Source organism: Balaenoptera musculus, chromosome 1, assembly GCF_009873245.2.
Source record: "Balaenoptera musculus isolate JJ_BM4_2016_0621 chromosome 1, mBalMus1.pri.v3, whole genome shotgun sequence".
Taxonomy (NCBI): Eukaryota; Metazoa; Chordata; class Mammalia; order Artiodactyla; family Balaenopteridae; genus Balaenoptera; species Balaenoptera musculus.
Genome location: NC_045785.1, coordinates 175,753,863 through 175,778,944, shown reverse-complemented (window position 1 = coordinate 175,778,944; position 25,082 = coordinate 175,753,863). Strand labels below are relative to the sequence as shown.

The window sequence follows — 25,082 nt, the reverse complement described above, 5'->3', positions numbered from 1 at the left end:
GTCTTTGTTGCTGCACGCGGGCTTTCTCTAGTTGTGGCGAGCGGGAGCTACTCTTCATTGCGGTGCGTGGGCTTCTCATTGTGGCGGCTTCTCTTGTTGCGGAGCACAGGCTCTAGGTGTGCGGGCTTCAGTGGTTGTGGCACGCGGGCTCAGTAGTTGTGGCTCACGGGCTCTAGAGAGCAGGCTCAGTAGTTGTGGCGCACGGGCTTAGTTGCTCCATGGCATGTGGGATCTTCCCAGACCAGGGCTCGAACCCACATCCCCTGCATTGGCAGGCGGATTCTTAACCACTGCGCCACCAGGGAAGCCCCACTGTGTAGTTTTAAAATGTCAGATATATCAAATTCAACCACCATGTATTGCTAATTTTTCATAAAACACTGAACTGCAAGCTTTATTAACAGTACTTTATCCTACACACAGACACACACACATACGCACGCATGCACCTTGTCAGTGAGATATTGTTCTCGTTTTATAGTTGGGAACCCTGAGGCTTAGAGGTGTTGAGTAGCTTGTCCAAGGTCATATAGGTGGTAATGAAGCTGGGATATAGGCTTGGATCTGATAACTCCGGCCTTGCTCTTAACTTCCATGTTGTCACCATAAAATGGTCTAAGTGTGTAATGATTAAGAAGCCAAACTAAACGTTCTGGGGAAAAACTGCTAACTCTCTCCCAGGCAAACCTTGATTTTGCTCATAAGGCCTTTCAACTGATTGGATGAGTCCCACCCACACTGTCAAAGATAATCGCCTTTACTTAGAGTCAACTGATTGTAAATATTAACCATATCTACCAAATACTTTTCACAGCAGCACCTAGATTAGTATTTTATTGAATAACTGGATGCTATAGCCTAGCCAAGTTGGCACAGAAAACTAATCATCACAGACAACTTTGTGATATGAAGAAAATTGCTGAAATAATAAGATAAGCAGTTTTCCTTCCTTCCTTCCTCCCTTCCGTCCTACCTTCCTCCCTCTCTCTCTCAAAGTGTAAAGGACTCCTTTCATGGATTGTTACATTAAATCTCCACATTAAATTTTGCGGGTCTGAAATTTTCAAGAGGAATCCATAGAATTCTGAAAGATTAAAAGTAATGTTTAGAGTCCAACAAAAAATTTAAAAATGTATCCTTTCAAGTAGTATTATGGCAAATACTTCTAAGAAATCTGTACTTCATAATACACAGTTGAAAAATACACTGTTTTTGTTAAGATTTCATTTTCATTTCTTCCTACCACTTCACGATCACTCATTGAAGCAGAAACCTCTTGTACCAAATAAAGTTAAGTCTGGCCTCTGTAGCTCATCGTTTGAAACAGTTTCCTGTAAACCAACCAAAAGCTTCAACTTTTCGCAGACATGTTTTCTGATTGCCTTGCAATGTGAGGATGAATACAGGTTCAAAGTCAAGACTAGTTCCAAGTCTAGTTTAGCAAAATTCTATGCATCAACCTATATATTTCTCTGAAACCGTTTCTTCATTTATTTCAGTTCACATTAGAGTTCATTCTCAGAATCCACGAGCACATACACCTTTTTGGAGGCTTTCTTTACCCCCTCTGAGTTCTTGGTAAAAACTGTCCCTGAAACTCAAATTTCAGGATTAACTCAAAAACCATACCAAATTTTCTGTGACTTCTGGGGATGAGGAGGAGTTGGAGAGCCGATTGTGCATGATTTCCACTGCTCCCTAAGTTTCTTTTCTCTGTTTCTTTGGAGGCTTTGCTTATTCTTTAGCCCCTCAATGCAGACAAACTTAGACTCCTCGCTTGATCAGCAGCAACGAGAAAATGTTGTCTCCATCCACACAAAGCATTTATTAGGCGAGTAAGCAGACGTTGCTATGGAGAAGATGTTTAAAAACAGCAGCTCTGTGTGTGTGTGTGTCTGGGGAACTGGATGTAATAAAGGGATGCATGTCGTGACGAGTCAGACAGCCTCGGATGGCACAGTAGACAGTCAGCAGGCCTTGTTGCCTCACCGCCTTCTCCCTGCCCCGGCTGCTCTGCCAGCCCTTCTCTCCTTTCTCCTGTTTCTCTCTGCTGCGTTTACAGCCATCACTTCCTCCGAAGAGCTGCTATGGTAACTTGCTCCCATTTCCTCTATGGAGCATTTTCTTTCCTCTCTCATATTCCTTCTTTTTATACACTTTTTTGCATATTTTAGATTTATTTTTTTACTGAGGTAACATTGTAACATTATATGCATTTTGTGTGGATAGCATTATATTTCTGCTTCCGTATACCCTACAGCATGCTTCCCAACGAAACTTTGGTTTCTATCCCTCACCACACAGTCGATCCCATTTCACCCTCCTTCCCCTTCCCCTCTGGTAACTACTGCTTTGTCCTCTGTATCTATGTGTTTGTTTGGTTCGTTCATTTATTTTGTTTGTTTGTTTGTTTGTTTTTTATATTCCACGTATGAGTGAACTCATATGGTATTTGTCTTTCTCCTCTGACTTATTTCACTTAGCACAGTTCCCTCAAGGTCCATCCATGTTGTCACAACTGGCAAGATTTCAGCTTTTTTATGGCTGAGTAGTATTCCATTGTTTGTATATGTGTGTGTGTGTGTGTGTGTGTGTGTATACACACACACACATATATGTATCATATCTTCTTTATCCATTCATCCATTGAAGGGCATTTAGGTTTCAATATCTTGGCTATTGTAAATGGTGCTGCAATGAACATAGAGGTGCAGATATCTTTTCAAAATAATGTTTTCATATTCTTTGGGTAAGTACCCAGATGTGGGATAGCTGGATCATCCCACATTCCTTCTGACACCTATGTCCTTAGATTCTGATTTACCCTAAGGAAAATACTGACTTTTTATCAGATATTAAGCACAAAGGCTACCTAATGAAAAGGGTACAGACGTGTTGCAAGGGATGAAAATAATGGAACCTAAAACAATACTTTCATCCAGAAAAACATAATATCCACATAAAGAATGGATCATTTCCCATTCTATGGAAAGCTGCTCCCAAACTGAAGTAGAAGCTCTTTCCCTTTCTCCACTCTTTCAGCTACCCAGAGGGAATGTTGAGTGTTTTTCTTCTGAACCCCTACATTCCCTACACAGAGTATAATACTGAATACTGTTGTTTGAGCTTATTGATAGGTTGCTGTTTTCATTCATTCAGCAAACGTGCATAGTTATCAGGAGTAATAGGGAATGGAGATGCAAAAAAATATTACAAAGATATCAATATTACAATCCAATGATTAACATTTAAATAAAGTATACAAATACATCTTGTCAGTGCTATGATAAGCCTGTGTTTTGGGTAAGTCAGGGCCACAAAAGAAGGTCTGGACAGTTTTTCACTGGAAACGTATGGGTGTGGGTGACACAAGTCATTTTGAAAAAGAGGTAACTATTAAATGCTCTGAAGGTAGACAATTCAGTGCTGGAGAAATGGAAAATGCTTTTCTAATGAATCAGGGTAGGTGTTCGTTAAGGGTAAGGGAAGGTGTAGAGCAAGGTGAGAGATGGTAGAAAGGTGAAGTGGAGATGAAGGGAAAGTGAAGGGCAAGAGAAACGGTTCTCAGTTTATTCAGTCTACTGCAGCACAGTCCAATTACTGGCAGCAATTTTCTGGAAGCATCTAGTGGAATTTTGCTGTTTTCCAGCTTTGAGGAGAATAGCTCACCAAATTTTTACTAACAGAGCATGGGATGCGGGGAGTATGTCAGTGGTGGATCAGCGGATTGGCTGTGATGTGGGTCAGGTTCGGGTAATTCACCTGGTGCCGGTGAGCGGAGGAGCCATTGACTGGACACACACTAGAGGCTGCATAAGTTATAATTTAACAAAATATTCATATACTGTTATTGGCACTTCCTGTTTCATCTTGAGAAGCTTTGTAAACTGTAGATTTGCTACTGATGTATAATTGTGTGCATGGTAAACTGCTGTTCTAATGCATCTAACAAAAACAGAGAACAGCCTGTAGCACTGTACTGGGGCATTGTCTTACTGCAGTGTTACTGAAGTATTACCAAGTTACACTTGTATACACCAGCTTTAGTTTATAGAACTCTCAGATCTGAGGCAGGCTCCAGTGCATAAACAAAGTTAAAAATCTTAAAAATCCTAATCTTTTTGCACCGGGGCTTCATAATCTACAAGTAGGAAGAGGAAATCAGACAACACGACATCTGACGTTCTCTGGGTCCAGACAGTGGCACAGTAGTGTGGGATTCTGTTTCCCTCCCGTAGAGTAGGTGAGGGAGCACTTTGCTAGACAGAAAGCCCTCTCGCATTGCTTTCCCATCTCATGACTTCCTCCCAGACACTGTTGGAGTGAGACAGACATTTAAGGGTCCTTGTTTGACAGAGTAATGTTCTTTCAGGATGTTCAGGAGCCCTCGGAGATTTTTGCGAATATTCTCCATATTTGGGATCCAGTGTATTAAAGGAAGATGCCCTATTTTGTCAATGATGTTCCTTTTAGAATACAAGTAAAAGCATGGATTTAGCTTTAGGGGCATGTTAAAGTTGTTTTAGTCAGGCATTTTTCTGGAATACATTTGAACTTCATTTATAATTGGAATTTTTTTCTCATAATTATGTTATAAAGGCTAAGACATGGGTTGATTTTGATAAATGGAAAAATAAAAGTAATCCAGGCCAAGGAGATTCATGTTTGAAAGAGAACCCAGTGGGAATACAGCACCATCCCACCTCAGAAACCTGAGGAACAGACACCCGGGGAAACAGAAACCACAGGTGACAGGAAAAGGCTCTGCACCATGAGAAGCAGGAAGAACGTGAAAGGAAGGGCCTGAGCTCTGACCGCAGGAGGAGTCACAGAACTCCCTCTGGGTCTCCAAGGAGCTTGTCTGAGTGGGAAACGAGTCTGGAGGGTCTTTCCGTTTCCAAGTTTAGTCAAAAGGAAAATCTGGGCTTCCCTGGTGGCACAGTGGTTTAAGAATCCGCCTGCCAATGTAGGGGACATGGGTTGGAGCCCTGGTCCGAAGATCCCACGTGCCGCAGAGAAACTAAGCCCACATGCCACAACTGCTGAGCCCACGTGCCACAACTACTGAGCCTGCGCTCTGGAGCCCGCGAGCCACAACTACTGAGCCCTCATGCCACAACTACTGAAGCCCACGCGCCTAGAGCCCGTGCTCCGCGGCAAGAGAAGCCACCGCAATGAGAAGTCCACTCACCGCAACAAAGAGTAGCCCCTGCTCGCCGCAACTAGAGAAAGCCCGCGCACAGCAACAAAGACCCAACACAGCCAAAAAAAATAAATAAATTTAAAAAAAAAAGGGAAAATCTGTCCTGCTGCATCTGGCTCATGCAGAAAAGAGGGAAAATCCAAGAAAGGATGAGGAAGCCATTTAAAAGGGGGAAGTAGCTTCCACCTAGTGTTTTGTCTGTTTTAACATCCGACATCTGGTACAAGGCCATATGCATGTTGCTGAGGATGGCGGCTGATGTAAGAATATGAAGTGTAAAAATGGAAATAGTCATTTTAAAGAAGAAGTTTAAGAACTGGGGGGACATGTTTAGAAAACTCTAATACCCTCCTAATCTTTTCACATCATGGCACACCTTTTAGAAAATGATAAAATGTGTCCATGTCACTGTGATAAGTGCTTGAAGACATCCATTGTTGAGGGTGACAGGCCAGCTCTGGGACTTTGGCCAGCCCAGGCCGAACCTGAGGACCAAGGAATTGAATATCCTTGTTCACCTGAAATTTAGGTACCATGATAATAAACATATTAGTGTGTTAGCTAGGGCAACAGTCATAAGCAGAGAGACTCCAAAGGCAATGGTGAAACGTCCCCCTGAAGAATCAGGGCAGGTGGGCCTCCCCTACCCCTAGAGTCATCCAGGGACCCAGCCGGAGGGCACTGTGGGCTCCGCTGGGACACCGTAACCATCTGCAGACTGAAAGCTGGGCGCGGGCAGGTGCGGGTTCCAGCGGCAGGGAGCGGAATGAAGCGTGTGGGGAATGCGCACCACTGCCTCGTGGCCTGGGCGCCGGTGGCTCACGTCCCACCCACTCCCGCTCCCCGCCCCAGAGAACAGAGCTCGGCCGCACTGCCCGCGCAGGAGGAGGAGAGAACAGATGGTTCTCCGCCACGACCACCGTTTTATCCTGGCCTTAGGAAAAACACCTAGAGTTTGCAAAGCACTTTTATACATGTTTCCTTCTTTTTCCCCTGCAAGGGTGGGCATACCAATTAAACAACTAGAATTCCTCACAAAAATTTTCAAAGTAAAATATATTTATAAGCAGTTCGTATTGAAAACTCTATGCTACATGCTTAAAAGATTAAAAAACATAATTTAACACATGGACCCTTCTCTCTGGGAACTTCCATAGGAGACAGAAACTCAGAAAAAACACCAATTTAAGCTAACCATAGAAGGGACACTAAGTCCCTGTTACCTAGGGAAGGATGGAGATAGAAAGTAGTACAGAAATTCAGAAGACAACACATTAGCGGCAATTTTGTTTGTTCCAAGAGGACTTGATGGAAAGAATGAAATGAGCTGGATTTTGAAGGTATGGTGAGATTTGGGTGGCAAAAAGAAGAGTGAAGTTATTGTATAAAAGGCAAAGGCTACATAGAAGTAATGTTTATCTTTTTCCTCTGTTTATGCAGGTAGAACTTACCTTAACTAAAGATACTTTAATTCCAGAAACGTTTGTTCTATGATTTTCTTTTAATATGCTTAGTAAATTGCCCTGCTTATGATATGCATTTAATAAATTCTTGGGGAAAGACTGCATTAGGTCATTTTCGAAAGAAAATGTCAAGAATCCATTTTGAGGTTTTCTTATTATTGTAGCTAAAATAAGATTTTTTGTGTGATAAATACAAATATATTGAGTTAATTAATAAATGGAAATAACAAGAAAATCAAGTTATTTTAAACATACACCCACCTCAAAGTGGTTTATAAGTCTGGGGACCTAAGCACTCAGAGAAATAGAAGAAAGTAGAGAAGAAGGAAAAGGATCATCTGTACGTGCTGTTTGGTCCATCTTGGTCCATCTTTTGTCCATTCATGATGCGGGGGAGGGGAGGGCAGGTTATTGGATTTTCCTCTTTTCTTCCATTTTTGGTCTCCGTCTTCCTCCCTCCCTTGATTCCCTTGCTCAGTTCCTAACCTCTTCCCTGGCTGCTAGATCGTTACCAGAAGCTTCCCATCAGCTTTGAGATCAGGCACTTTTAGAATTCGACAAACTTGACCACAAAGCTTTGACCTGCAGGTTAAAATGATGCTCCAAGTGGTGTGTCTGCAGCTTTACATCTTAGGATGGCTCCTCCATGGGAGAGTGCACGTCACTAAATTCATTGCATGTCCCCTCTCCAGTGTTTCTCACCATCCTGCCCAGTTCTCTGTCCTGTTCAGCAGTTGTTTCAACAGCCTCTATTTTTTGCCTCTTTGCACTGTCCCTCCCGGCCCTGATCCTTAGCCTGTTTTCCAGGCAAGTGCCCTCAGTTATTCAAGGGAAGGGGCGTCACCTCCCTGTCAACAGGGACCCTCTGGTCAGCTGCTGTCTGTCGGCCTCTGTTATACTTCTCCGTGGCCCAGCTCCAGAGTAAGCAAGCCTCCTGCTGTTCCTTTTCTTCCCTTCTTTTTCTACTCTATTCCCTCCTCTTAGGGAGTCAAGTCAGCCTTTCCTATTTGATGATTCACCTGCCACCACAGGATCCTTAGAATCTAATCTTTTGAAAATAGAATTCTGCATTCTTTATTTTTACCATTTCTATTACTATTAAGCAAACATCCTTCTGTGAAGTAGTGATTTCATAATAGTGGAAATACCTAGGGTGTGAGTCAGCAGATAGCCAAGTCGTCATTCTAATCTGGTGAAGCTTGAGAGATTCACTTAGCAGATAGTATCCAATGTCAACCAGAGCCATTGAGTATTTTTTAAAATATTAAAAAAATACAGGATATTAAGCAAGATGAAGCAAATTCTCAAAATGGTTAAATGATGTAAAGTGGATGTCTTTTTGAGGCTTTTTGATGATGACTGAGAAAACGTATTATCTTTTTGGATAATACCATCATCCACGTAAACATTTATCATAACGTGGTGAAAGAACAATTGGATTCTGTCACTGCTTGGGTAAATCACTTTCCCTTGCTAACCTTTGGTTTACTATCTATAAAGTAGGAATAGTAACAGCTCTATCTCATCGTGCTGTTCTAGAATGAAAGAAATGATGTATGTTCAAGCTGTGAATACTGAGAGGTTCCTATTTTCCTACCTGTAGTTATTTATGCAGATGCCATCTCTAGATCAAACTGTAAACATACTGATGGCACAACAAGCACCTGGTTGGTCACAGCACCGACCCCAGTACCTTATTTGCAGAGTAGCCTTAATAAATATTTGTTGTAAACAATGAACAGATGTTCCCTTTAAATAGTTTTGACTTATTTCATTTTAATTTATTCTGTTACATAACATGCTAATTTTATAACCTGATACAGTTCCTTTTTTGAAGGAGATGGATTATAAATCTTAAACAAATATATGATGTAGTTGTAACAGAGGACTCAGATGATCCTTGCAGGAGTTTCGGAGATGGAGAAGCCCTTCCTATGTGACCCAGTTGAAGCAAAGGGGGCAGGTATTTGGATCCTGCACTGACCCGTCATTGACTGCTGGCTGCTTCCAAAGAGGGGATGGGAACCTGGTGAGGCAGCTTCCGTAGGATGAGGGCAGCTCCTGGAGAGGAAGCATCAGTGAGCGGTCAGCAGCCCAGACTTCCGGCTGCTGGGGGAGAGTGCCTCGGGTCTGAGGGGTATCGTGCTCCCACAGTATCCACTAATCATCCGCCCCTTGCACCACCCACATACAGTTGCTTCACATAGTGTTCACTGGCATCCAGAAACAGCTGCTCCAGGTTCTGGAAGGACTTTTCCTGGGGAGAACTTATCAGAGGCAAAACAATGGGATGAAGTACTCCACCATCGCTGCGTTTTGTCTAGAGACCACACTTGGTCCTTTCTCTTCTATTACCCCTTCTAGATTCCTCTCACCCTGGGTCAGCACTTCTGCTGGTGTTGGTGGCTTATGTGGTAAGGTGACCCAGACCCTTGTTGTCCAGGGGTCTGATTCCCATGTCACCATACCCCTCCCAGGTCTGGCTGCTACACTGATAGCAAATGTGGACACTCCTATTCTGACCCTTTGGTTCCCAGACCCATGTATTCCACATACTGGGGGAACAGCGCCATGTAATGGTCACTGATTAAGGGTATATTCTTTATTCTAGGGGATGATGCACCTTCCTTGAAGGTTATCATCTCGAGGTGGTGCCTCAGCTGTGCCATCATAGGACCATCCCATTGCTCCACCAGGCTGGCAGCATCTGGGTCTTACAGCATGTGATGTAGCCCAAGGATCCCAGGGCCATGTGGCCACTGCTGCACCACCTTTGCTGTGAAGTAGGCCCCTTTTGTCTGATGTGATATCATTTGGGATCCCCTACTGGTGGATCAAAAGCTGCAAGCCGTCTTACAGTGGAGCTGGCTAAGGCTCTTCTGGCAGGAAAGGCAAATCTATACCCCAGATATATGTTGATTCAAGTCAAGATGAGTCACTGCCTCTTTCAGGGTGGAAGGAGTCTAATTAGTCAGCTTACCATGAAATGGTTGGTTGTTCTCTTTGAGATTTCATTTGTTCAGCATCAGTTTCTTTTTCTTGATGGTTGGACTTTGGCAAGGGCAGTAGCTAGATCGGCTTTCATGGGTGGAAGTCCATTCTGTTGGGCCAGTGCATATCCATCTCTGCTACCATGGCTATTCTGTTCATGAACCCTGATGGGCTGGCTGAGTGACAGAGGCTGGCTGAGGTCAACTGGCACCGTTGCTCTGTCTACTTGGTTGTTCATGTCTTTTGTGTGGTGGATGATCTCTGCTGGATGTTGCCATGTGACACAAAGACCTTCATACTTTTGAATACTCTGATAGGTCCACCCACATGCATCTTCCTGAGACCTTCTTATTCCCAATTATCCAATCATTCTCCTTCCAGGCCCCAATTCACCAGCCACACCATTCTCCACTGCCCGTGAGTCAATATCTATTCTAACCTCAGGTCACTTTCCTTTCACACGAAGTAGATGAGCAGGTGCATTGTCCCCAGTTCTGCACATGGGGAGGGTTTCTGCTTGCTGCACTCTTTTAAGTCCGCCCCTTAGCAGAATCGGTCCATTTTCGGCTTGTGCCTACAGACTATCCCAACACAGACAGTGATCTTCTTCCTCCATCATTAGTCATGAGGGAGCCCTGAGCTCCCACGGGACACAGGTAAGCCCTGCTCATGTTCGATTCTGGCTTTACCATTTCCATCTCTCAGTGGGTTGCTGCTGGGCCCACCTGATCTTATGGCCTGGTGGTCTGATAGAACCCAGCTCATCATGAAAAGACATTCCATCTCAATTAGGCCCCGTCGCCAGGAGCTCTGAGCTGGGCTGACTCTTCACATTTGTTCTAATTGAGACAAGACACCTGGGCATTTGTTCCCCGCATTGGCGATCCATTGTGTAGAGATTGTGCCACCGTCCGACACTACCTGTAACGGGGAAGCAAGTTGGTTGAGTTCCGGGGTGAAGTTAGCAGGCCCTTTTGACTTTCTTCCAATGCTCTGTTCTCTGGCCTGACTGTATCACTAATACCTTCGCCTCCACCTTGCTCTTATTTTTCTGTTTCTCAAATACCCAGAACCTGGGTGGGGAAGAAGGACGTTATTCCCCTTCAAGAGCGCCTTGAAGACCACCACATCCTAAGATATTAGGCTGCTGTAACTGTCTGCTGATAGGGTGGCGGCATCTGCTGAAGCACCGCCCCCTTTTCCAGTTCTTCTCCTTCCCAGGCGTTCCGGGTCCGGGGGCTGGTTTTCAGTCAGTGTGCTCTGTCCTGTCGGCGCCCTGCTCCTAACTCCAGTGAGGAGCGTTCTTTAGCATCATCCCTTGAGCAATCAATCCCCTGTCCCCGCGTATGTTCTCAAAGGTTTCCAGGGAGTTTGCCCTTTTAGTGTCGTCACTCTTTTATGGCTCTCTCCTCTCCCTCAGATTTTGGACCTGCATCAAAGGGCAATCTGAGCGTCAGGCACCTGGTGTAGTTAAAGTACTCATTTCCTCCAGCTCTGACCCACCGTTTTTAGGCCAGATTTGTGCATCCTGAAGCTCTCTTCTTGTAGGATGAATTGTTTCCTACGTGGTTCTTTGGTCTTTCAGGGAAATTAGCCCCGGTGAGTTCACCCCTCTAGTTTTCCCGGTATGCACTGAATTCACAACTTCCTGTCTGAATCCCAGCTTAACCACAGGTCTGCTTTCCAGATCCGCATACTACATTTGTTTGGAATCCTGACTTTTACTTGGTGATTGGCCAGTTTAAACCTCAGAGGATTTATATCAATATCTGTCGTACGTAGCCCTAAATGGAGTCAAAGCAAATGAGTTGAAAATACACGCAGCCTGGCCAACTCATTTTCACTTAATGTTTTTATCAGTTGCAAAATTTTCCATCACTTATTCTTTTCCTGCTTCTTAGTCCTCGCCTCCCTTTTTTGTGTTGTTTTTGGCATTTTCTATTCTCAGTTGCATCTGAAATAAGCTTTTCACATATTGTTCTCATCCATAGCTTACATCCTCTTTTCCAGGCAGCTCTATCTGGAAGAACATCACAAGGTCAGAGAGATAACCTTTGCCTCACATGGGAACTGAATAACGCTGCACTCTAATGGAGATGTTGCCCTGGTTTTTCCAGGATGGCTCCATATAACTCTCTAAATGAAAAAGGAATTGTTTCTTTCTTTCTTTTTTTCCTTAATAAATTTATTTATTTATTTGTTGCCTGCGTTGGGTCTTCGTTGCTGTGTGCAGGCTTTCTCTAGTTGAGGTGAGCGGGGGCTACTGTTCGTTGCAGTGCGCAGGTTTCTCATTGTCGTGGCTTCTCTTGTTGTGGAGCACAGGCTCTAGGTGCGTGGGCTTCAGTAGTTGTGGCACGTGGGCTTCAGTAGTTGTGGCACGTGGGCTCAGTAGTTGTGGCTTGCGGGCTCTAGAGCTCAGGCTCAGCAGCTGTGGCGCGTGGGCTTAGTTGCTTCGCGGCACGTGGGATCTTCCGGGACCAGGGCTCGAACCCGTGTCCCCTGAATTGGCAGGCGTATTCTTAACCACTGTACCACCAGGGAAGCCTGGAATTGTTTCTTTTTGAAGGAAACTTAAACATTTATCAGTGTCTTTGTATGTATCAGAATAAAACTCTCTAATCACTCTAACAAATCATTGCCAGACCTTCAGAGGAGTTTAGCTGTCACTCACACAAGTGCCAATGTGGGTTGCATGACTGTTTGGAGCTTGACAGTTCCTCCGTGTGGCTTTGCAACCTCAGAGCCCTTTCTTCTGGCCGTGCGCGTGGGGAAGCGAGAGACAACCTGGGTGTCTTCTAGGCAGTCCTGGAACTGGTGCCCATCCCTTGGCTCTCCACACAGAGCTCAGTTTTGTGGCCCTAATAATTCAAGGTAAAATATCAAATTGCAATTCAAGAAAAAAGACCAAATCCAAGTAAAAGAGCTACTGAGTATATACCCAAATACTGACTATGTAGAAACATTCACATTGGGTTGGCCAAAAAGTTCGGGATGTTTTGCTGGAAAAAGCAGCTTACGGGAAAACCCGAACGAACTTTTTGGCCAACCCAATAGAAAGTTCTATATTTGCTGTTCACCTTAAGAGGGGCTGGGAAATATGGTTTGTCCAGGGAGGGCCTGAGATTGGTGAGCATCTAAGCAGTCTCTGTCACACCCTCCTGTAAGGAAAGAGAAAAAGAAATCATTATTTTGGGACAATAATAATGGCTAAAGCAAAAAGATACCGATGTGAGCAAAGTAATACTAGTAAGTAGTAGGACAGACTTATTCCAGCCCTTCCGTAGCCCAGTAGTGCCAGCATTTACATTTGTTTGTGAGTTTCAGAGGTTGCAATTAATCCAATAATAGTGCAAAAAGTAATTTGGGTCACTTTGAGTTTAATCCACACTTTGTTGTGCATCTGTCCCTTCTCTGAAGCCACACCCTTCCTCCAGGACAGAATTACTAGTCCCTCCTCTGAGTTCACTTGGCACATTTTCTTGGAGTCTTGGGACAGACCCCAAGAATTCCACAGGAGCAGAAGGGCAGGAGGTCCGTGGTTCCTTAGCCTCCCAGCCTCCCGTGGAGAGAAGGTCTAGGCTGCTTTCACTGCTCGCTCTTTAATAGGCACTCTGGAAGGGAACACGTAGCATCCAACCGAGTTCATGACTGTAGAAAGAGAGAACTTGCTAAAGGAGACATACTTGATGTGACTCGATGCCCATGGAAGTTGCATACGGAGCTGGCGGCACCTGGAGACCTTTTGGCAAGTTGGCACCGCACAGCCTTTCCCATTAGGGGAGGAGGGGGGCGCCAGTCCCATTTGGCGTTTCACCAGGGACCTGGAGAGAGCCACGGGGGAGGTCTTCTCTCAGGCAGCCTTACTTGACTCTCCTCCTCACCTCTCTCCAGATGCTTAGTCTATTTGCCTGCAGTTCTTTCCGCGCTTTTCTTCCCAAGAGCACTGTGAGCCTCTCACTAGTTGGGGGCTATATCTTAGTCATCTCTGTTTCCCTGGCACCGAGCATAGCTTTCGGCACATAGCAGGTGTCACTAACTGGGGAGTCTATCAAGGAAGCAAGCGTCTAGGCTCGATTCTAGAAGTATAAAGTGGAGCCTAGCATTCTGAAGATGAATTAAGAAACCTCTGAGCAAGGAATATTTTGTGCTTTCTTCCCCTCAACTTTGGCACTTCCTAATTACCCCCCTAGATAGTATGAATTATGATCATTCTAGTCAAAATCATGCCAAATAAACATTCTAGGAAGTATCTTATTCAGTTCTTCATATGGGAACATGTTCTACCCTTTACTTGTTCACAGTGGGTCATTTGTAAACACTGAATTAACTGACAGATTTAAGGAAAAAAGCACTAGACTAGGGATACAATCTGTTTTTATAGCTAATTCAAGCTGAGGGTTTCAAGGCAGAGTATGAAAGCTAAGACCAAGGGTGAGCATGTCAATTTTCCTGATTTAAAACAAGCCCACTGAACTTTCACCTTCTAGGTTTGACTAGAATAGCAACAGACAGTTTGGGGGGAAGGATAGGACAATAGCTGAGACCCACTATATTCCTGTCTTTTTTTTTTTTTCCTCTCTATCCAGAAATAAAGGGTAGACTCCGCACCTATTTTGAGGACTTAAGGTAAAAATGACTGAAGGAAAAAATGTGCCAAGAGAGTGGCTACCTTCGGGTTTCCCGTCCTCTGTCTTGTCTCTGTTAACAAGAAGTGAGCACTAGAACATTCCACCGGTCACATGACCCACTGTCAAGCTAAGGGCCAGGCCTGCCATCGAAGGACACAGGATTCCTTCCCTAGAGTCGCCGTCATCACACTCCTTCGCGCTGTCCCGTGCTGCTCATCCCCGGGGCGGTTTCTGTTTCTGTCTGACAGCGGCTTTGCCCGTCTCTTTCACCTGGATCCTACACGTCAGTTTTGTCTTCTGTCTTTAAAAGGTGCTCTCAAATTTAGAGCAGTTTCTTCCTGCAAATCTGTTGAGTGTCTTGGTCCTTGGTTTTGGTTCTCAGCCTCGAGGAGAGCTTGCAAGCCTCTAGTTTTGTCCAAGAAGAAAGTGAGCTTTGAGGAAAAACATGTGGAATGCTTCATGTGTAGGTTCATTGTGAATAAACTGTTATGTGTTGAAAGCGCGAGCGTTTTAGAAGCGTATGCCTTAATCTTCCTCCAGGGCTCTCCTCTTCTGTTTCCAAGTTGTTCAGTGCACATTTGCAGCCGAAGGACCTCGAAGGTGATATTTTTAAAATTGAGCCGGAAAGGGCTTTGCTGTGATTTTGAGGCCCCAGGCTAGACACCCCAGAGGTATCCTGTGTTCCCCTCCCTCAATTACTCCTCACAGCCAATTGCTCACCAAGTATTATCTGTTTGCCCTCTCTTTCCCATTGCCTTGATTTCTGTCCTGATTCTCTCCTGCTGGGCTACAAAACTGGTTTCATGTTTGGCTTTCCTTCCTCAGTTATGTCTTCCTTCCTAACTGTCTTCCACACAAAATCCAGAAATAGCTTTCTACGACACAAAGTAATCATGTCACTTTCAGGAAGAAGCATGAGATAATGCAAAGTCGTTGGAAACATACGTACCTGGACGCAAACCCTGGGTCTGCTACTTACTGGTTCTGTGTCCTTAGATAACTTTTTTCACCTTTTTGGTTCTACGTTTGTTGATCAATAAAATGAGGTTAAGAGTGCTTATCTCAGAGAGTTCTGGTGTAGACTCAACAAGTAACTTGTGTATCAGCACAAACAGTTCTGTCTTTTGCTCATTTGCTTGAAACTTCCGTGGTGACCTGTCATATAAAAGGTGAAACTCACGCTCTTTGGAATGGACTGTGCCTCTTCTCAGAATCTGCCCTGAACTACCTTCTGAGCTTTCCCTCTTACCCTCTCGCTTCCCCCATGTGTTCCAGCCACACTAAACAAATCACCATTGCTGAACACAGAGTACTTTTTTCTTGATTTCCTGACTTTTTCACAGACTGTTTCCTGAAATGTTCTCACCCTCTTTCATCCCTGGTTGGGGTTTATTTATTCTTCAAGATCCACCCCAATTATCCCTTTCCTGTGGAAAAGATGGAGAAATCAGCCAGCTAATATTATAATAAGTAAAAATGCACATTAAATATAGCAAATATTTGAACAAAAGCAAATATTCTTCCTGGATGAACAAATCTAGTATCTATTATAATGCATTATTATTTAAGTAACAATTTTTTTGCTAAGAAAACTTGCAGTTAAAGAACTTTTTAGAAGGCTTGCATTTTTCACTTGAGAAGTGGGAAGTTGGTGCTTCTCTTGAGTGACATGAGAGCGTCTATTTGCAATGTCCCTAAACTCTTTGGAATTGTACATACTCAGCCGCATGGGTCCTAGACCTCTGACTCTGCTTGGAGTTGGACAGGAGAGAGAGGAAGGGCGATGAGAACATTTAGTTCTGAAGTGTGATTGACGTGGCCAACACAGTTTTCTAAATCTAGAACCTGCTTACAATGCACCGTTTCTTCTTACGTAAGCCAATCAGCTCCCTAATCCCAGGAGCTTGACTTCTCTTTCAATCATCAAGCCTACTGCCACAGATCTTCCCCAAATGGCAACATTCCAAATCGAGGCAAGGTCCCCATAGGTTTAACAAATTTGGTTCTTTTGGGTTTGGATTCAAATTCCTAGCCTAATCTTCCATCAATTATGGGAGTTTCAAAGTAATGTAGACAATTCTAAACTATAGCACAATCCCTTTTGGCTTAAAATTTCAATTTGAGAAGATAAAATATAAGTGTGACATTTCGGGGCACTCAGGTTTTCAAATGAGACATAAGGTAATACAAACATTTAAGACACTCAGCCAATTTGTTTCCCTTCTCTCTCTCTCTCTCTCTCTGCCTTCCTTCCTCCCTCCCTCCTTCCCTTTCATTTCCCTTTGGTCTGTTTTCAAATTCAAGTGAAAGGAGCCACCAGGAGGTAAATACCCAGTCAAATATTTATATAGAAACATCCATAGAAGGTACTATATTTTGCCATGGACTTACTTGTAGAAAAGTTTCATTTAGGTTAGGCGCAGAGTAAGACACAAAATTTTGCCGTTAGAATGATACATTTTTAGCTTCTCAAACTGAGCAGGACCTTGCAGGGCCTTCCCAAGGCAGACCCCCACTTCTCCCCAGTGTCCTCAGCCTCTTGTTTGTAGAAAAGCTTTAGCCTCCTAGGCCTTCCCTTAGTTCCAAAGAGCAAATTTAATCAGAGAAGTGAGAAAATACAGAAACAAAGGAAAACAGTCAAGCAAGATAAAATAATAGTAGTTTAGCTGTAAACTAAAGAGTCAAGGACCTTTAGTTCCTCCTCAAGGGCTATAGATAGTACCCTGAGTCATATCCTTCAGTCGTTTTGCAGATACTGACACCCCCACCAGGTAGAAGAAGTTATGTGCCTGCTGACCACAAGCATGTAGACCCAAGACTGGTTGGAACCAGAAGGTTGATGATGTTAACTCCCAATTACCTCACCATCAACCAATCAGAAGAACGTCCATGAGCTGATCAGACACCCTACAATCCTCACTCCTAACACTGACTTTAAAAACCCTTCCCTGAAAGCCACTGGGCAGTTTGGGTCTTGTGAGCCTCAGCTTCCTGTTCTCCTTGTTTGGCCCCATGTTGGGTGCCTTGCAGTAAACGCTGTACTTTCCTTCACCACAACCTGGTGTCATTAGATTGGCTTTGTTGTGCATTGGGTGCACGGATCCAAGTTTGGTTCAGTAACACTTTTAAGATACTGGTCTCAACAAAACAGATGGTGGTATTTCTGCAGTTGATGAGTATTTTTTTTGTTCTATAGATTGGGTTTTATGCGGTCTTGAGGAAGTTCTACAATTCTGTGTATAATAGCAATTATTTATATCTATGGTAGTTTAAATCACCATTTACTCTATTTTCCCTTCACGTATTTCAGAATTTCTTTTTACGATAATAAATCATCAAAGATTCCTCCTAATATAATACAGCCTGTGTTTGCACACAGCATGAAAGACACTTGAAATTTAGTTTGTCCCACATGAGCTAAATGTGTAAATATGTACTTTTTATTAGACACCAGGGGGTCTAATTTCTACCTTCACGGATTCCTACTTTTCTACAATATACATATTATATTAGAAATAGTATAAAATACATCTGAGCAAAGTAAATTTATTTTTAGTTTTTAAATGAATTAGTTTTAAATTATACATATTGTTGATTGCCACTGCTTTAGTATCACAACAGAACATAGCATATGAGCTGAGAATCTTAGATGGAGCAGTTGGACCAGATTTCTCTAAACAGTAGAGCTAATCATATTTCTGTAAATGATCTAATAAAACATCCACACCATAGGAAACAATGCCAATGAAAAGAAATTTATCTTTTCAAGTTTTTTGCAATATCTTGAATCTATGCAGCCATGGTGACAATTTATTTTTTTCATTTTGAAAACGAAGAGATGTCTTAGATGTTTGTTTTGACCATCTGTCCAAAAATTGGATGGCTTTTTTTAAAAAATAGATTTTATTTATTTATTTTTGGCTGTGTTGGGTCTTCGTTGCTGCACGTGGGCTTTCTCTAGTTGCAACGAGTGGGGGCTACTCTTCGTTGCGGTGCGCGGGCTTCTCATTGCGATGGCTTCTCTTGTTGCGGAGCACAGGTTCTAGGCACGCAGGCTTCAGTAGTTGTGGCTTGCGGGCTTCAGTAGTTGTGGCTCACAGGCTCTAGAGCACAGGCTCAGTAGTTGTGGCACACAGGCTTAATTGCTCCCCGGCATGTGGGATCTTCCCGGATCAGGGCTCTAGCCTGTGTCCCCTGTGTCGGCAGGTGGGTTCTTAATCACTGCGCCACCAGGGAAGCCCCTGGTTGGCTTTTTAACATGGCATCTTATCAAGACAAAGACAGAAGCATTCATTTTATGACCAGTGTGTGTGTTAGACAGTTGCACTTCTACTGCCTCACTGTTTGAAGGGCCTGGACTATTTAATGTGACAGTGGTGCTAGAAATAGGAGCAGAGTGTCTTGTGTTTATATGGACTTGGTTCCCCTTCGGTTTTCCTTGAAAATAACTACATAGCGGTGTAAGGTGTTAGAAAGCCTTTATAGAAGAGTAATTCTACCTGGGCCTTGAAGAATTGGTTGGACTTTGAAAATTGGAAGGAGGTAGGAAAAGGCATTTTAGAGAGATAGTAGATTAACCAAAGGGTAGTGAAGACCAGGACTCCTTCAAGAAAAGGCAGTTGATCCAGAGTGATGTCAAGGTAGGAAGGATACCTAGAGGGGAGTAAGACAAATTATACCCTGAAGGTCTCACTGGGAGTATTTTGAATTCCAGAAAGGGAAATTTGAACTTTATGTTGTATGTCATGGGAAATGACAGGGCCAAATCTGTGTCTCAGAAGGTGATGTTTGCGGCTATTTAGAGGATGGATTGAAGATGGATTGAAGAGAAGAGGCTGGAAAGAAAGAAAACAAGTTGCATGAATGAGCAATCAATGAGAGACTACGCTAGTGCAGGGGGAGCAGAAAAAGAGCAAGTGACATACCAACTGCACACATTAATTGTAGAAGGAGGACTGAGGGAATTTGGTGATGGCATGATTAAGGGAGAGAACAATGATAATGATGATGGTGATTAAACTGGATTCCCTTCCTAAGCCTCTTATAATATTTTGACCCGCTAAATCATAGAATTAAGCTTATGGTAGCGACAATTTGGACTTTGTCCCATGGAAATTCAAGAATAGTACTTTTTAAACCTATCTACATATTGCCCCATGTCATTGCTGTGTGCCTGATGACAGGCAAGCCTGTACTGAGGATATCCAGAGTATTACACTGTGATGGCTGATTATTAATAATATATGGGACACGGGAGCATGGGAAGATACAGCTATATAGGCTATGCTGGAATATGCATCGTCTTGATTATCCTTCTGTGATGTTCCTCCAGAGCAGTCTTATGTTCCTGCTTAGGTAACGCCTAGGACTGTTGAAGACCTGAGGATTTAGGAAATGTCTTCTGGTCATTGGGGGGCAGTGTTGCACAGTAGAGGGAGTACAAATTGTGTGGTGAGAAAATTTATGTGTAATCCCTGGCAGTGGGACTGTCTCTTAATCCCAGGATTCCCAACCCTGGATAACCAGGGCATCTTCAGAATCGCCTGGAATTTCCTCTTAAAATATAGATTCTCATACTCTATCCCTTGGGGATTCTGATTCAGTCAGTCTGGGATAGGGCCCCAAAATTGGTGTTTTGTTTTTTAACATTCTAGGTAGTTTTGATAGCTAAATTTGGGAAGTAGTGATTTAATCTTACTAGTCTCAGCTTTCATAGGATTGCTATGAACATTAAATGAGAAAATACATCTGGCTTTTATAAACTTTAAATCACAATAAATTATCAGTTGTTAATTAGATGACTTCTTGAAATAAAATTTCTATCCCTCTTTAAAAGACCTCTTCAATTTCTCATCAGTTTGAAGCTTGACTATATGAGAGCATATTATATTTGTTTGATCTTTATACATTGTGATAGCAGAGAGAAAACTAATGAATTCTGTCCAATACATACACATAATACATAAAATATAAGATGAACTGGATGATAGTTTTAGATGTTGAAGAGGTGATAGAAAGTAGAAGACCCTTGCTTAAATTTTTGTTAAATCTGAAAAATAAATGCCAGTTTTTAAAGATGGCAAGGAAATGTAAACAGAAATTGCTTCTATGTTTTTAAGACAAAACTCACATTTATTATTGACACTGTGATAATTTAATTTACAAATATATTCTGACTTCCCAACTTTAAGGCAATAGCTTAAGTTAAATACATTGTTCTCCTCTTCATCTCTTTCAGTCCCAAAACACTCAAACAAACAAACCAACACTGAAAAACTTTGTGTCAATAACAGAAATGGTGATCTTGAAACACATACTTCTCAAATAGTCATCCAAGTAAAAGAGATTTCAGCAGCTCAATACAATCTCTGTATAACAATATGCAGCATAAATGTCAGTTTATGTCAGACCTTGAAGCTTATAGCATGTTTTCACCAGTTTCAAAACCCTTATTCACAGTTTCTGCGTAGCAAGCATTACCCGGCCTTCTCAGTTCTGAGGGATGTTCTAATACGTAGGTCCACTGTATTTTATGACAGTACCACAGTATCTCCTTCCTTCTACCATCGCTAAATTTTCATCTCACGCTTCTTCAGCCCTGAGCCTGGATAACTTCCATGTTAATCTGTCCTGAGTCATGGGTTCTTCCCCTGGATCTGTGAGTCATCCAAAAAGGCCAAGGTGTTCCCCCAGGGAGCCATCCTGGTACATTCCTTCTGTACTTGATACCATCTTTAATTCCCTCCAGCTGGCACCAGTCACTTTAGACTATTAGCCTGAAGGTCATTCAGAAGATTTAAGTATATATTTGATTTGAGGAACCTGGGATAGGAGTCCTTTTCCATAAGAGTATATATGATTTTTTGGGCTTCATCAAAACACGTGGGTGTTGGTGCTTTAATCTTCTTGGCTGTAGATTCTCGAGTGTGAAAGTCAATATTGATCTAAAAAGAAATCCTCATCAGTTCATATGCACTGCCAATTTATTGCATATTTTTTGATGTCACTGTTGTTTTTGAAGCACCTCAAGACAGTGGCTTTAAACCCTCATTTAAGTCAGCTCAAATATCTCTTGAATGCCTATTCTAAACATACCTTATCCTAGGTGTGGAAGAGTTAAAAAGAAATAGCACAAAAAAGCAGAAATATCTTTGCTCCAAGTTAGCTCATAATATCTTTGGGAGGTGCAAAAGAGGCAGACATTATTTTTTAAATATCTGTATAAGGTGATACGTGCATCAAAAAAAGTGATGTGCGCATTTAAGATTTACAGGAGGAGAGGACACTTTGTGCAGAATGTTTGCTGCTTGAACCAGGAATATTTAACTGGAAGTGGGCATTACTACTAACTGGAAATATTTCTGCTGCTGCAATCCATGTATTACACTAATCTCTACTTTATCCTAATCCAAAACGAGCTAGCTCATTAAGGACCCCCTGACATGCGGTTCTGGTCAGTATCACCAGTACTCCTTACCCCACCCCATCACATTAGCTTGTTTTACAAAATCAATCTTTCATCCAATCTTTTCACAAATGTAGAAAATTAGATTATCATTGCACTGAACTATATGAATACACTTAAATATATAGCAGTGAAAATCATAATACTCAAAAAGGATTTCATCTTGCTAGTTTGTTGAATCTTATTCTATATCTAAGTTTCTTTACATATAAACTGATGGTAATGAACTAAATACTCACTTGTTTGGCAGCATCTGACTGCACAAATGCTTTATAGATTTTCTCCGCTTTGCAATGCAGAAGATCAGACTCTGTTTTTTTATAGTCTTCACAAGCCAGCCAGAATTCAATATTCTCTTCACTGAACTCAGACTTTAGGAAATTCCCAAAGATGTCTTGACCAGCTAAAAAGAAAGGGTGAGGGGTGAGATAAATTAATTGAGCCAATAAATGAATAACTTGAAGAAATTTACAAGAAGAGTACTGTGGCATATTCCCTGTGTACAAAGGGAAGAGGTGGGAGCTGCTGAAATGGCTGTGTCACCGTTTGTAGAGATGGGAAGGCCTTAGGGACCCCTTCGTTTATAGTCTGTCTGGGGTCAGACACGCTTGTCACAGGTACACAGCTGCTTAGTGGTGGGTGAGAGGCTGCTTCACTTCCGCCTGCTGTTACAATTCTGCTCTGCAGGTTACAGAACAATCTCTTTTCTTACGCTACCAGCTTAGCCAGAGTGCAGAGTATTTTAGGGAATCAAATATTGACAGAAGGCATGAACAGCATGTTAATCATTAACAAATATAATTTCTCTATCCAACTCATATAAGTCAAAAGATGTGAGGCCTGTATATTACCTATGTGCTCTGTACTGCTTGGATTTACTAGTGTTATTGAGGCTTTTCAGTGGGCCATTTCTACAGCATTGTTTGGCTGAATCATAACCTAAGTCAGATAACAAGCAGATGAACCAGGTTGAACTACTTGATCCCCGCGTGAGGCTCTGTAGGGTGTTTGGGGGGGAGAAGGGGATCAGCTCACCCCGGATAGGGACAAGCTGCCCATCTATGCCGCTGAGCGAGGTCCTAATCCCAGCAGGATCCCAGTGCCCATGATGAGGGCTAGGACAAGCTGATCTCATTTCCCTGCTCTCATCAGAAACTCCCCGTGAGACTGTGTGTTTAAAAAGTCTTTTTATCATATCTGTGTTATAACGTGTCATGTTATATATAATGCAATTTTATGCTGTGTGTCTCAACTGCCTTCAAGGCAGCAAGGCACTGTGTCTTTACTCTTGAGTCCCTGGTGCTTCTAAAATGCCTGCACATAAATGCCTGGGCTGAATGAGTGACAACACATGTATGAATGGAAAAAGTTATTAATTGACTGAGTGAATCCTACTCCTTACATCCAATGGTATAAAAATACATCCTTTAGGTAGCTTTCAGAATAGCAGTTCACATGTTGAGATGTTTGGTTTACTTTTTAAAACTTTAAACTTCAGAACCCCAGCATAATTTAAAATTTTGCTCCTATAATGATCCATGGAAACAGCTAGTTGCCTTGGCAGATTTTTCTAAAGGACAGTAGCAGAACTGAGTGCCGAGTCAACATTACGCCACGATGAGGCATAATATGCTGAAGCTATCAGTGCTACAGAACAGCTAGAGTACAACTTTTCACACACCCTCCCGTCCAGAATACTATATTTTAATGAAGCCATTCCATCTGTTAGCATACTGAGATAAACCCAGAAACATTCAATAGTTAATCTATACTTACTTTGGTTGGCAAGAAGTTTTTCCAGAGATTCAGACCACTGCTTCACTTCATCAGCAGAGAGTCTACAGGGGACGACGTTTACATAAATTAGTATTTTTTTGCGTGTAAGCGCAAATGAAATCAGAATGGCTGCTGCATTTTGATAACTTCACAAACTAAGACTCTACTTCTAATAAATTTTATTAAAATTTATCTATAAGAAAACAAAAGTTTGCTTAGAATTACTATCGTTACGAAAATATCTGCCAATAAAATGTGAAAAAATCCAAATGTACTCCAACAGTATAATAAGTAGCAAATATATGCATGCACATTTGTATTTAATTTACATTGGTACTAATGCAGCTTAATCTTATTAGGCTTGTTACTTAAAAGAAATGAAGTCCATTATGTGTAGTATTACTGCCTTGCTAGAATACAGAGCTAATGCACAGGCTGCTTATATAGTGATAGTTCCATGTATTAGTGTACATACAGGTCCTTGGACTTGGAAGGTTTCATTCCAGATTCCAGATGTGGGATCATAGATCTCAGGTATGCTTTCACATCCATTCCACTACAAAAGACACAAAAGTAAATATTGATATTTCTTCAGAAGAATACAGTTTATTTGTAAAAAGAAAAGAGCATGAAGCAAATTTCTCCAAGGAATAAGGCCATAATAAAAATAGCTGATACAACATATTGCTATATTAAGACTGAGCCAATTTTTAATGAGCCAAAGTCTGGAAAAATCCCCACCTCATTTAATGCCCTGTCATGATTCATTTTTAAATACAACTGAATATACTTGTAACTCACAGCGGGTCATTGCCCTGATCTAGGTAAACTAAAGGCTCGTATTTTCTTCCATTCATTCATTGGCAATTGTTCTGCCATTAAGGATCATCTAAGTCCAAATTTGCACAGTTAATGAACTTACAAAGTCTTTGGCCTCCTTTTTTGCGTTTTGTCGTCTAGAAGCGAATGATCCGTTCCTTTCAGTTCCTGTGGATTAGCAGAGAGGAACACGCCTGGCATTTTGTCTAACCTTGGCGTGGAGATAGCTGCTGCTCGCAGGGCCCTCAGAAGGCAAGTGTCTGCTCGTCCACGTCTCTGCTGCCTTATATAGTGACGGCTGACAGGCCCTTGCCGTTCAGACGAGTCTGTTTATCAAGTGATGTTACCACAGACACTGGAAGTTCCCCCTTTCTTGGTGTGTTGTGACGTGTATCTTGAAAAAAAAAAAAAAAAAGCGCACAGTGATGTTTTGTGGTTGAAACTTAACCAAATGAGACTAGGTCACTTGATTATATAGAAAGAAAGAAAATTAGACCTACAGAGGTGCACACACATATATCACATGTCTCTGAAGCCTCAGCAGGATCAGTCTTTGGTTCTAGGGGGTGCTTGTTTCTTCATAAAAACTGCATATTTCAATGAAATGTTTCATTTGGTGGATTTATTGTATCACACAGACTAGAGATGGGTCCCCTCAGGGCTTTGGATAGTCCTTGACTATAAAATTCATTTGATTACAGTATTTTAAAAAGGGTTTTATTTTTCTTTCAGAAAGC

General features: G+C 42.3%; 1 protein-coding gene across 1 annotated transcript; it reads right to left on the bottom strand.

The window, feature by feature from the left end:
- Positions 1 to 20,302: 20,302 nt before the first annotated feature.
- On the bottom strand, positions 20,303 to 24,636 carry RGS1 (regulator of G protein signaling 1). Its single transcript, XM_036832268.1, has 5 exons — positions 24,449 to 24,636; positions 24,002 to 24,082; positions 23,527 to 23,588; positions 21,990 to 22,153; positions 20,303 to 21,229 (listed from the first exon to the last, which is right to left on the bottom strand). Exons 1-5 carry the CDS (start codon positions 24,544 to 24,546, stop codon positions 21,044 to 21,046), a joined length of 591 nt encoding a protein of 196 aa, XP_036688163.1. The 5' UTR covers positions 24,547 to 24,636; the 3' UTR covers positions 20,303 to 21,043.
- Between the last annotated feature and the right edge of the window lie 446 nt (positions 24,637 to 25,082).

What these genes read in the sequence shown, in the direction of transcription:
- RGS1 (XM_036832268.1), bottom strand. Translation starts at nt 24,546, where the DNA reads ATGCCAGGCGTGTTCCTCTCTGCTAATCCACAGGAACTGAAAGGAACG. An exon ending in AAAAGGAGGCCAAAGACTTT is followed by an intron (nt 24,083 to 24,448) that starts GTAAGTTCATTA and finishes TGTCTTTTGTAG; the next exon opens with TGGAATGGATGTGAAAGCAT. An exon ending in AGTCAGATGCTGCCAAACAA is followed by an intron (nt 21,230 to 21,989) that starts GTGAGTATTTAG and finishes ATTTCTTTTTAG; the next exon opens with ATCAATATTGACTTTCACAC.